The sequence below is a fragment of the Monopterus albus genome, unplaced genomic scaffold, assembly GCF_001952655.1.
Source record: "Monopterus albus unplaced genomic scaffold, M_albus_1.0 scaffold9.1, whole genome shotgun sequence".
Lineage (NCBI taxonomy): Eukaryota > Metazoa > Chordata > Actinopteri > Synbranchiformes > Synbranchidae > Monopterus > Monopterus albus.
The window spans coordinates 1,630,149-1,643,373 of record NW_018127889.1 but is presented as its reverse complement, the minus strand read 5'-3'; the positions used below and the strand labels follow the sequence as shown (position 1 = coordinate 1,643,373).

Sequence of the window (13,225 nt, the reverse complement as noted above, 5' to 3'; positions counted from 1 at the left end):
CATGTGCCCTGTACTTGAGCCTCCTGTGGGAACTGAAAGGCGTCTATGCGATCAGTGAGGTAGGAGGTGAGCGTGTGGTCCAGCTGGCACAGAGACTCCTGCAACGACTGGAGCGCCAGTCCGTTCTCCTTCAGTGTCTGCAGCTGCTGCTCGAGGCTGATCTGCCGGTTCACCGCCTGGATGAAAATGCAGACAGCAAGCCATGAATTTGATCATTTCTTATCAATGTCTTTTTATGTACTCAGTTATTCTGCTGATAGTAGGACTTAATATAACGGAATATAAACAGCTCATCTCCAATACATCTTGTTTTTGTTGCTCAAAACTAGATGTGACAACATATTAAGACATACTCCTTAATATAGCAAAAAATATGAGGGAGATTACCAAATACTTATGGTTAGAAAAACACCATATACCAAGTGCACAATAATGAATAAACTCTACATTCATAAAATACGCTGAAAAACTATATAGATATTTGAGTACTATTAATACCAATAAAATAAACTACAAAGGTGGATGAATGTGTTGGGTATCATTATAATATATACATAAAAATCTCAATACATAATACAGTCCATGAATACATTTGGGACAAATGACTCACTGGCCTATTGGCAAATTATACTGTATATTTAAAAACAAATGAAAACAGTGACAGAAGAATGTATAGTCTAAATCTATTGAAAAGAAAACCAAGCAGAACTTACAAAGAATACCTTTGCTATAAAGTAACAAATACAGACAGCCACACACACATTTGATTACACACAAAGACAAGGTCCTGACCTGGTGGTTAAGCTGCTCATAACGAGAATTGAAGGCCTCTAGCTTTTCACTGATGAGATCATCCAGTATACCCCCATCAATCAGCGTCTGACCCAGCTCTCTGATTTGTGTACGGTTGTCCCCGGGGTGGCGAAGTACACTCTCCAATGACTGGTGGTTGGAAAGATGAGAGATGAAAAGGGTACATTTCTGAGCAAAGAATCAGAAAAATCAAGTAAAAAGGAAAGGAAGTGGACAAGAGTTGATCGAATTCCCAGATAACAATAAAACAGTCCTTTGACAAAGCTGCAAAAAAGACGAAAAAATGCAACTGCCATATAGTTCCAAAAAAATTTCCGCCACAGAAACCAAAAAGGTGAGGAGTAGTGAGAAAAGCTAGACTCAAGAAACACAATCAATGAGGGAGGAAAAAAGAAATCTGGAAAATGAGCAAAAAGCTCAATGTGTGTGTGTGTGTGTGTGTGTGTGTGTGTGTGTGTGTGTGTGTGTATGTATGTGTATGAAAGAGAGAAAGAAAACTGAAATGCTGAGCAAATAGATGGATATGCAGAAACTGCTGTGATGGGTGTGTCAGATGGAGGCAAACCGAACGAGAAATGAGAGACAAGTGAGAGAGAGGCTTGTCGAGTGGCAGCACTTGTTTGGATTCAACAGTAATTGTTTATGTGGGGCCATTAAATGCGCTTCTCGTTCCCTGAGGTAGGGAGAGGGAGTTGCCAGCCTCCCCAGAGGGGTGAGCCTGATTAGGAAACTGGTAGACTGGGCTGGGTGAAAGGTGAGAGAGAAAGAGACAGACTGGGAGAGCAAGCAAGAAAGAAAGACGGACAGAAGAGGAAGGTGAAACACTGTCTTCAAGGGTCTTCAGTTTTCTTCATGACTATGTGATGTTACAGAAGCAGCGCAATGATTAAAGTGAATCTGACAGTGATGCTGCAGGCAGCCTACAAATATAGCAGCAGAAAGTAGAAGATGTCAAAAAAACTGAGGTTATAAATTAAATGTTTTGTTTAATTTGTGGAATTTTCAAACTTCTGCAAACAAATAGGTGCCTTTAATACATTTCTCTGTGCATGTATGCTCAGCACCGACATTTCTGGGTGTCTATCTATCAAGGACTAACCCATCTAAAAAATAATTACATATGTGCAGAAAGTCCGATTCAGTGATAGATGGATTACATTGTGTGTGTATGTCTGTGTGCGCGCACCTCCAGGGCCTCACTGACGGCCTCAGTGCTCTCTGGGAGGTTGTCAGCAGCTTGGAGTTTCTCCTCCACGGTGTTGAGCCAGCTCTGCTCCATGTCCAGGTAGTGAAGCAACTCCATCCAACAGGACCAAACCTCCTACACAGCACACACACAGGAGCACACATCTGAATAGTTATGCACAACCAGAGAAATACAATGTTTCGAAAAAGTGACCATTCTAATGTCTTTGCTTACAATCCTAAAAGACATTAAAAACACAACTCATTTTACCAAAAAAATGTTTAAACATCTTTAACTCAGAATAAACAGTAAAACTCAAAGACAAGATAACTAATGGACTTCAGGCAAAGAGGATACATAAGCACAACTCAGTGATGCATCTAACCTTTACCCTGCAGAGTCTCACAACAGTGCCCCAAACTATGGCTTTACACTAGCACTGGAAACAAGAATCACCAGTGTTTCCTTTGAGCTTCTCTTATTCTTCACATGAATGAGCTCAAAGAAAGTTAAATCACATAAAGCAACATGTCATTCCAAGACTAAACAATGTGTTGCAAGTTGAAAGACAAATTGGGTCATTAGTGTATAAAATTATGAATTATTTTTGTCACAGTGTGCCACAGTGTCTTTTTAAAGAAGAAAACTATTTTAACCTTTAACTCAAAGACAACTTCAATGCACTTTGCCCTGGCACGTTTTCTTTTTCCATCATCTAAAATGACAAACTGTGACACTATGATGCAATTCCATTTTTAAACAATAAAAACACAATCAGCCTTTTCTTACTAAAGCTAGTACAGTTCATTTGTGACAACTATTTGTTTTATTCAGATACAAACAGAAAACTCAGACTCAACAAATGTTCCACACATTACCTCCAGAGTATGACACTTGCTCTTGAAGCGGTCACAGAGCCTGTTGTAGTTGGCTAGTACCCCCTCTAGCTCTGAGGTCAGCTCCCGTTCACTGACTCCAGCAGGGGCTGATGATCTGGGCACCAGTATGTTGATGCTGTCTTTCAGGATCTTTACCTTCACTTCTTTCTGTAGCACATCCTCTTTAGCCCTCTGTGAGAGATGATGATGACAGCAATAGGCAGAGTAGGTTAGACTCGTACTCAAATGAATCACACAACACTTTGTCTCCACATTCCCCCAAAGCTCCCAAATGTTATATTTTTTTAGTGCTGCCTGCACTCCCACCTTCATCTCCTCCAGCGATGCCTCCAGCTCCTCCGGACCCTTATACTCAAAGTCCCTCATGAGAAACTCCTCGTCTACCTGGGCCATCCACTCCTGCATCTCTGCCAAGTCCTTCTTCAGATTCACCTGCCTCTCCTGATTTTCTACCATGTGCTCCTGATAGCTCAGCAGCTGGGGAGAAGCACAAGCCATCAGATTTGTCAAAGTAACACCAGAATAAACTAAGATTGCACTTTATAAATCCTTTTATAGTTGATACTATGCTGATCCTAATTTCCGTAGTTATGTAGCGTGAACTCAATCTGTAAAACTGTACATTACAAATAATATTTGGTTCAGTGCTAGTGACGCTAAAATTTAACTCTTGAAGAGAATTAAGTTATACATGTACATAAAAATTTTTCCTCACCTGTTTACTGAGTGTGTCCCACCTGGCCCGGCACTCATCCAACTTGTCCTGCCCCCACTTAGCCAGTCCTGGGATTGAAGCCTCCTGTATGGCACTCACATTCTCTCCCATCTGCTTCAATGAACCTTCCACAGACTCCATCTCATTCACGTACTCCTAGTTAGCACAAAGAGAAGGGAAAAACAAAGGAATAATACTTTGCAAACATAAAAACTCAATTCAGGTCAATACATAAATAAATACATTTAAAAATCTTTACAGTTCAGAGACTGCTCTTTAAAGAATGACACAGAAATCACAGTACAAGTTAAGTAGTAGAGTCATGGTGTTTTTACCATTAGAGTGTCAAAACCCTCTCACCTTGCACTGGTTAAGCTCTTCCTGTAAACTCCCTGTGTCCCCCAAACCTGTTGCATCATGACACAACAGCTCCTGAACTGCATCCAGCCAACGTTCAGCTTCCAACAAATGCACCTAACAGCAATCAACGATAGTATCCACACCATTAAACAACATTCCGATTTCAAACAGTAAAGACAAGAACATACTATAGGAGTTTCTTTCTTTACATTTGAATGTTTTTGTTTTCCATATCAGTAGTTACATGCACTACCTGATTGTCCTTCATGGTACCCAGAACACACTGCAGTGTTCCTAGCTCTTCACGGGCTCTGGAGGACAGCTGACTCCATCTCTGAAGTTCTGCAGGATCTGAGGCTTGCTGTGTTTGCTCAATCTCTAGACACAGGTCCTGAGGTGAACAACAGTTAATGCTCAAAATGACATATCCAAGCTGTTTGTAGAAATAATACACCACCACAGAAACTCTCACTGCCAGTAAAGGCATTTATGTGAAAATTACACTGAAACATGAACAATAACAATGTTTAACAGTGAGTTATCCCCTTGGAGGAGGGAAGAGGTGGCCCCTAATCTGTCTGCCTGGGGATTTATTGTCAAAGTACAAAAGGCCTGTAACTATTTGTAGCCATCCATTGAAGAAAAAAGGGTTTAAAATTGTGCAACTTGAGATTTTTATCCTAACTGATCCCAATTTTGCACTATTCTAAAATGGTTAAATACTTCATTTTATCAAAAAACCCCTCCAAGTATTTTAATTTTTTTTTTAAGATATTGTACCTTGCAGACTTTACTTGAAAATAAAATGAATTCCTCTATCACGTGTATCCTCAAGGCCCTACAAATGTTTCAGAATAGTGCTGTGTTAAGTACCTTTACACACAGCTTGATACACTCTGGGGACTGTACTGCTAATACCTTTTAATGGAGAAATATAATCGACTATGTTCACATAATTAAAATAAGTCACATTTGTGCATAGCATAATGTGAATCCATTGAAACCTGAAGAAACAATCGGAGGACTGTCACCGTCTGTCATTAGGTTAATTGCTAACTGGACTCAGAGATGTTGTCATGGGACCGTATGCTGTGGTTGTCAAGCTGAGTGACTGGTTGAGCGGCTCCACACTGAGCTGTTAGGAGCTCTGTGCCACATCCATGGGCTCCCTGCCTAGAATGTGCCAAGTCCCTGGCCCCCTCCCCAGCACTATGCTCTATCTGCCACAATAACAAGAGCTCAAACTGAGCTGCATTCCATCGAAGGATGGAGGAGGGAAATACACAGTAACACACACAAAACACAACAACACCTTTATCTCAAAACAACATACCAAAGCTCGCACGCACACAAAACACACCCTCTTCCTACTACATAGAGGTTTGACACAGTGCAGAGGGGAGTGACTGGCTGATAAAGGAACCTATTGTGCCCTAGTAAAAAAAAATTGACAGATTACAAGCACGAAGACTCAGAAACAAACGTCACTATTAAGAATGAAATCTTTTTAAACTTCAGAGGGCAGCTGTGTTTCCAGTGAGTCTCCAGATAAACCAGCACAATAACAATCCAAATTAACATAAACGTCTATGAGCATGCAGCTGTCTTTAGTGTTCACTGCATTTTGTTATTTATTTTAACAGTGATTTAACCAGGAATACCTTAACCTGATTAAAAATCTTTCCATCAAAGCATGAGCTGCAGACTGACAAAATAAAAACAAAATATGTACCTAAGATCAAAATTAAACAGCAATATGCATTATAAAATCACAAATGTAACTGCCAATAAAAACAATAATGAAGAAATGACACTGTGAGAATAGTTTGCCAATTTATATAATAGGATTACGAGAAAAGATGGCATCCTACAAACAACAAAGTGGCAACTCAAAGACAATGTAAAATAATACAATAAATAAGTGATTCTAACACTATCTAAAAATAATACATGTGATCACACTCCATCAAAATTTTTGGTCCTGGTTTCCTGTTCTCTAGTAGTTTTCAAGATGCGTGTACCAGATAGATTTAAATAAAACCTGGTGGAAAGCTGACTATGGTTTTCACAGAAAGCTTTGAAATAAGTTACCACTTCCCATGACTATGATCACTCACCTGTGCCCGTTCCACTGCCCCCTCAGTGGTAGGAATGTCTAGTACTCCTTCTCTCAGAGTGGCCAGCCTGGCCTCCAAACCCTCCACCGGGCTCGGTACCATCTGGCTGGCCTCAAGACTAACCAAGGCTGGGGTAAGACAAGCAGGAAAGGGAGATGTGTCAAAAATGGGGGACAAATGACAACATACTAAGATAAGGTATCAAAATGTAATCTTCCATTTTTCACCACAAGAGGGCAGGGAACTGATCTAAGATTTCCCTTTCTGTGCGTGTGTGTTCATGTGTTTTCCAGGCTATAAGAGGGGTGTTTGACAGTGTGTTTCTCAAAGTTTAGTTGTGCTCTCTTAACTCATGCCAAATATATTTTGAATACATTATTAAGCCAAGGTTTAACTGCTACTTACCCACACTGCAAAAAGGGAATACATGAATAACAAAAGTTACATCACACCATTTGTAACTGCTTCAGTCTCATTTATATGAAATCTATCTGTCCCTGTTCCTCTACTTCATTCTGTCTCTCCTCCACTCATCCCCGGTCAGTGTTTTAATTTAATTATCAGGTGATTTAATGCTTACATAATCTGGCTATGTTTATATAAACACAGAGCAGAAATGAGTGTAACTGAGAGAAGGGAAGAGACACAGAGGCCCCAGCAAGAGGCAAACTGCCCTCAAGCAGAAACAAAGTGGTTTTCCTTGGCTTCTATCCAAATCTTCACAGTCATAAAAGCCCAAGAGGCACAGCAAAACAGATGCACGCGCACGTGCACACACACACACCTTTGGTCAGGAGTAAAGACGACCATTCAAGTCTCTCTTTACAGACTCAATTTTGGCCAAGAGCTGTGCACATAAATTCCACAGGTTAAACGGTGGCTGATTTTCAGAGGTGCTTCAGTCACGTCCTCAGGCAGTGGTGGAACTGGCACAAAGTATGATCTTACACTTGACCGCTCACGTATACACTCACACATCTGTGAGCTATTGGGGGCCATATAGGGACATTATCTATCACTTGTGGCCAGCCAAGGATTCATATAAAAGTTAGTGTCAAATTTACACAATCCCTGTGGGACTGAGCTCTGCTGATCTAAGCTATCACTCTTTCAGCCTCCCTATAGACCTGAAAGCTTTGAGCTGAGAGTAAAGGCAGAGTAAATGGGGCTTAAGGAAGTCTCCTGTCCAGTAACTCTGAAATAAGGGGATGTCTCAGCATTGTCAGGTACACTGAAAAGCTAACGGTACTGTTAAAACTAAGGCACCTGCTCAGAGTTTTGCAACAGGTTTCCTCTGCACTGATTTGACAAATTATTTAATATAGTTCAGCAGAAGCACCTTGATTGACTTGTTGTTCTTTGCTCTGTAGCCGCTGCAGTGTGGAGGCATGATGTGCTGACACCAACACTATGTTGTCTCTCAAAGAGGGCACGGCTCCCAGTGACCCTGCCTCTGCAGACACCTGCTCCAGCTGTGGACTCAAGGCAGTGACCTGGACAATTCGGAACTAAGGAAGGCAAGAAAAAAGGGGAAAGTTCACTGATCTGAACGCAGTAAGGTTATCATATAAGGTTATGTATAATTTGTGACACTGCTCTGAACATGGCAGCTGTTAGATATCAATTCACCATATTTTGTGCATCTGACAGTAAATTAGTGTCAAATTGAAAAATCTTAACCCCACACTTCAGGACACAGTGTTTTAGCCACCTGTCTTTCAAAGTGTTTCATCTCTGCTTTGAAACCTGAAATTTTCATGAAAAAGCTGTAAGAGGACTGACAAAACAGTTAAACATGAAGCTCAGGCTGAACGTCACACATTGGAGATGAGAGTGAATATGCACTCAGACCATGATGCTTACCTGACATTCTCTGCTCAGGTTTCTGAGCTGGGCCTCATCACACCTTTCTACAGCTGAAGATGAGTCCAGCCACCGGTCCTGCTCCTTCAGGACCCCATCCATATCTGCCAGCTGTGCAGACACTGCTCTGACCCGGTTCTGGGTGTGAACTTGCTCACGGGCTGCTTGCAGCTCCCTCGCACACACAGCCCACTCAGTTTGGGTCAGGTCTATATCTGCCCTTACTGAGTCCACACACACTCCCTCTACAGAGAGACACAGAGGCCAGCAGATAGGAAGGTTCACATTAAATGCATTTAACCAATAATTAAGCAGATTTTAAGTCGATTTCATTTGATCATTATCATTTAGTCTGAACGTGTCGCTCTGCATTAGTGTAAAAAAGACAACAGCAAAGGTAAAAACACGTGTCACAGAGAAGAGAACACTAGACATGAGGTTGAAAACAAGTTCAGTTCAACAGAAAGTTTGTTTAACAAATCCACTCTAAGCAATGCTGCTCCACTACCCCTCACTGCCCCAAGAACACTAGAAACACAAAAATCTTGAGTACCTCTTCATTTCACTGAGCACTTATGTGAAGCCAGCAACCCTACAGACTGACAGATTTTTACTACTCTGTCCACATACATACGATCTGAGTATTGCCTTCTAAGAATTTTGGCTTGTAAATGCACAAAGAATAGCATGCAGCTGAGAGAAAGTAGTAAAATACTACAAAACCAACAATTTAACAGGGAAATGGAAGAATTTCATTGGTGCCTTTAGTTGTGAGTCTCAGAAATGAAAAATACGGGCAAGAGCACTTCAGGAGCGTTTGACAAAATTTAGATGAGTTTGTTTAAAATAACTATTTGGTTTATTGTGTATAATAATGATCATTTCAGTCAATAAACAAGGACAAACTCCTTTTTCCTTCTTACCTCTCTCTAACTGGTCCAGTAAACCCCGTCCCTCCTGGATCACTTGATTAACAGTGGCTTCCTTTGCTGTAAGGTCCAACTCCAAGCCCTAAAGTCATTGATCAACATGTATTTGAGGTGTAATTTTCAAAACCTGATGTATAATCTAACCTTAACTTTAAGTAGCATCATCAGAAAGTTTACCTTTAGTTTCTCCTGCAGCTCTGGTGTGTCAGGTGTGGTCTCTGGGTGTGTGGAGGCCAGCGCCTGAGCAGACACCTTCCATGTTTCTATCCAGCTCAGCAGGTTAGAAAGCTTTTTTTCAAACCTACAGAACAACAAACACAATGTGTGCATATGTGTCTTTTATTGTTACACATTTCTGGCAAGGGGGGTATAGCCTATCCATGGGTGTCCCCCGTTCTTACATTCGTCTGACTTCTGTATCTGTCTCCACCAGTCGTTTCTTAGGGGGAGCAGGTGGGGCCAGCTCCTGGTCAGTGATAGGTGCAGTCGCACCAACTGATTCCACGACAACCTGTTCTTCCACCTGCATCATCCCAGAGTCCGTCACAGTTTCCATTACCTTAGCAATAAGTTGAGCATCAGTGAAAATGAGAAATCACTTGATAAATGAGTTACAAATAAGCTACAGCATTTTCTTATAAGACTACAGATAAACATAGCAATTCTTACCCTACTAGTCCAATTAGCAAAAAAAACTTTGCTATAGAACTATTGAACTTTTTCTGGAAAACAGTACTTTCATATGCCTTAAAATGTCTCCAGATGTATGTTTAAACAACTCCTGTTGACTGAAGTATATTTTATCAGGGGAGCTTCTTATACTGCATCTTTTTCTGATGATTTAAGTGAAACGTGGATTGTGTAAAGACAAACTTTCAAATTACAGGTGATATCTCCAAAAATTACCAAGCCATCTGAACTGTAGCGCTTGCTGAATTTGGCCTGCATTTTGGGTGACATCATTAAACTGCCTGTGCATTTCGATCAACTCGGGTCAAAAATGGGTGAACATGCACTACACACCTGGAAGGAGCAGTCCTCCAGCTTCTGCACCAGGCTGTCCCACCTATGTGCTAACTCTTCTGTGTCTGCTTCGATCTTGGCTCCTGCTTCAGGGCTCTGCAGTAGGGACACTACATCCTGTCCTGCATCAGATAGCTGGTCCAAAGTCCTCCTCTTCTTTTCCATGTCTTCCTTCAAAATCTAATGGATAACAAATCAATCAGAAAGTACATTAGACATGGAAACCTTGTTGAAATTCACATATTAGATGTAGTTTGTATCTGCTATGAATGTTACTCTACCTTCTAGGAAAGGGTGGAAATTAATTCATTCAATTTAATTTTTAGTATGTATTAATTGCAGCATAGTAAGTACCAAGAACGAGCACTCTACTTACTGCTAATCGGCGCATATTTGTATTCATTTCACTCTGATCTTTAAAGTTGCTGGTCTGTACTTCACTCAAAGCCTCCTCTTTTTCTGCCAGCCACGCTCTGAACAAACTCTGCAGAAGAGGTGAGGAAACGGCATTAACTACTTAGGAAACATTACACACAGAGTCATGATGTTTAGTTTCACTTCAGCAATCAGGTCAAAGTTTAAATTCAAAATCAGATACATTTCCAACTCAAAGAACAGTGTGTTCAGGATTAGGTAAAGATTACAGGGCGAACAATATGGAGAGTTGATCCTAAAGATGAAGTGTTTAACTGGTTCAATTTTAATTTTAATTGGTCATTTAATCAGAAGAGAGAGAAGGAAAACATGCATTCTGTATGTGACCATATGTTTATAAGAGAGAACATGCCAAATGTCCTACCTGATCTGACAGAAGCTGCTGCCATACCATAAAAACATCCTGCAGCTTGTTCCACCTCTCCTCTGTCCAGCGACACACAGCTGCCCAGCGCTCACCCAAAGACTAAATACAAGATAAACACAAAAATTTATCCAAGCAACAATTCCTTGCCCTCTCCTTTTATACAAGAGCTCATAAACATAGAGAAACTGTTAAATTACAGGAACAAAATCCATATAAAAATGTCAGCTGTAGCACAAACAGACTTTGAAGACAATGAACTGCATGTACTGGCTGTTAGAACAACACATTCACAAAGGCTTTCAGGGTGACCACTTACTTGTAGCTGCTCCTCCAGGGCAACAGTGGCACTCTCACCGCTGTTTTCATCCACCACAACTACCATGTGTGTCAGAGAGTTGACCTTCACCTGCTCTGCCTCCAGGTCATTCTGAAGCTCCTGAACGACAATGCGAGTATGAATTCAGTACGGTCACATGTTACCCCATTAAGAGAGCTGGCAGGAAAATTACTCAGCCTTATGGTGATACCACGGAGACCGTGCATGACGCTACAAGATCACATGGCACAATGTGATCACAAGAGCAGTGCACTGGCAATTTCTTTAATTCATACCAATATATCAGCTTAGATAAATTTGAGAAACAAATGTCCATGTTAAATCAGTTACCAATTCTTCACTGAGTGGATTTATGCAAGAGAGTGAACCTTTGAATGAGAAACTGAAACTGTATTTACTTTGTGCTGCTCTATCTGTTCTTTATAGATATCCAGGTCTTTAGCTGCCGGTTCTGTCTCTATCTTTCTGATTCGATCTTCAGTCTGTGTCAGCCAATCAGAAAGCTGCTGCAACTGCTGCTGCTGGAGATCCATCAGGATTTCATGGAGCCTGGAGAGAGAGAAAGAGAGACAGTAAGAAAAGAGAGACAGTTAAAGTTGGACTGTAGGAAGGACATGAAATCTATCAGTTTGTGTGTGCATCTAAAGCATCATAAACCCTGTCTGTGCAGATTCTCAGTCATCCAGGACATAGTAAAATGAAATAACCTTAGAAAAATCAACTGGACTTAGATTTCTAGATCGAATCAATCTAGAACTCTAAGTCCAGTTGAGTTTTCTAAGGTTATTTCATCATAAACCCTGACAATAATTTGGACCTTGGAAGGATCAGCACTGATCATCAGGTGTCACCTTGACATAGCTTACAGCTTTACATGTTATAGGTTGACAGTGACACTAAGAGGAAAAATTACCTCTGCTGGACAATTTGTGGCTCATGATGTGATGACCCTGCACGCTACAATGTCACAAGTCACAGCAGTCCCTGTACGGCAGTCCCCCCAACAGGGTTCAATAAGTTTTGCATGTGAATTTACCTGGCCTGACGGTCCATGCTGGCCACTCGGAGGCTCTCCCACCGGGAGTTGAGAAGGCTCATCTGCTCCCGAATTTCATCCTCTTCTTCCTCCGTCAGGCTTCCCTGGGCAATCAGTTGGTTGCCGGCTTGCAGCACATTACCCACACTGCTCTGGTGTGCTGTCAGCTCCATCATAAAGGCCTTAAGGGGGATGAGGATGAGTAAATGGTCTATACATAAGTTTAATGCAAATCTCCAACTATAAAAGGGTTTCAATTTGAAGTGTCGGTCCTCCTGATAAACAGTGTTAGAATCAACACAATCCTGGACTAAAAACAGGAAAGTCAAGCTAAAGAAAGATTCAGGTTAGTTAGCCTAATATGCAGGTCTAACATTGCTTATATAATCTGGCATTTGGAATCTATACTAACATCTGGATCTATTTCTCTCCCCACCCTCTGACTTCACTTAGTATCACTACCCTGCAGAGGCACTGGGCAGCATCTCGGCATCCTTGTATTAGTGAGTGTTATTGCAATGACACTCAGATGAGCCCTTGATCATAAACTGCAGGGCGGACTGCTAAGTGGCCAAATGCACAACAAAAGAGGTAAAAATACATTGAGATGAAATACAGAATCAAGTCTGAGGGAGTCTGGTTGCTTCTCAACTCCTCAGGCCAATAAATTAGGTTATCATCCATTTTGTGAACTGTTTAGTTATGCACCTCTGAGCACAGTGTTTTTGCAAGGTCTTACTAGAGAAGCTGGAGTAAGAATGTGAACAACCAGGCTGAAACCAACCAGACTGATTTCTCTTAGACCTCTGAAAAGCCTGGCTGTCAAAGAGGCTTTGGATTGTGTTGCTGTCAATCTTACCACCAAAGCTTTTTGCTTTGGCCTGGACTGCAAACATTAGAATTCACAAATTCAGCCGAGGGAACCCACCCAGAGCCACTCCACACACAGGCACAGAAACAAACCCTGCAAACTACACCTTCTCAAACAGGCAAGTGAGCTCTGGACCAAGGCATCGAGGAGTGCTGTGTGCCACTGCTATCACCTGAATTCCTAGCATTCCCAAATGCATGAAGCATGTGCTGTTGTTTGTAGGAGGCCTTTATCTGTTGGATAATATGGTGCCTTCAGTCTCAACAATGGATAG

General features: G+C 41.4%; 1 protein-coding gene across 1 annotated transcript in view; it reads right to left on the bottom strand.

Moving 5' to 3' along the window:
• utrn (utrophin) overlaps positions 1 to 13,225 on the bottom strand; it is a 160,206-nt gene that overhangs the window by 119,559 nt on the left and 27,422 nt on the right. The window contains exons 11-30 of the mRNA XM_020589235.1: positions 12,081 to 12,262; positions 11,443 to 11,593; positions 11,024 to 11,143; positions 10,705 to 10,806; positions 10,282 to 10,389; positions 9,906 to 10,085; positions 9,284 to 9,441; positions 9,060 to 9,183; positions 8,877 to 8,964; positions 7,954 to 8,198; positions 7,430 to 7,598; positions 6,091 to 6,218; positions 4,227 to 4,364; positions 3,974 to 4,087; positions 3,614 to 3,769; positions 3,205 to 3,375; positions 2,878 to 3,069; positions 2,000 to 2,134; positions 793 to 942; positions 15 to 176 (exon numbers count right to left, since the gene is read on the bottom strand). Coding sequence (XP_020444891.1) covers positions 15 to 176; positions 793 to 942; positions 2,000 to 2,134; positions 2,878 to 3,069; positions 3,205 to 3,375; positions 3,614 to 3,769; positions 3,974 to 4,087; positions 4,227 to 4,364; positions 6,091 to 6,218; positions 7,430 to 7,598; positions 7,954 to 8,198; positions 8,877 to 8,964; positions 9,060 to 9,183; positions 9,284 to 9,441; positions 9,906 to 10,085; positions 10,282 to 10,389; positions 10,705 to 10,806; positions 11,024 to 11,143; positions 11,443 to 11,593; positions 12,081 to 12,262 — 2,973 coding nt within the window. The remainder of the gene's footprint in view (positions 1 to 14; positions 177 to 792; positions 943 to 1,999; positions 2,135 to 2,877; positions 3,070 to 3,204; positions 3,376 to 3,613; positions 3,770 to 3,973; positions 4,088 to 4,226; positions 4,365 to 6,090; positions 6,219 to 7,429; positions 7,599 to 7,953; positions 8,199 to 8,876; positions 8,965 to 9,059; positions 9,184 to 9,283; positions 9,442 to 9,905; positions 10,086 to 10,281; positions 10,390 to 10,704; positions 10,807 to 11,023; positions 11,144 to 11,442; positions 11,594 to 12,080; positions 12,263 to 13,225) is intronic.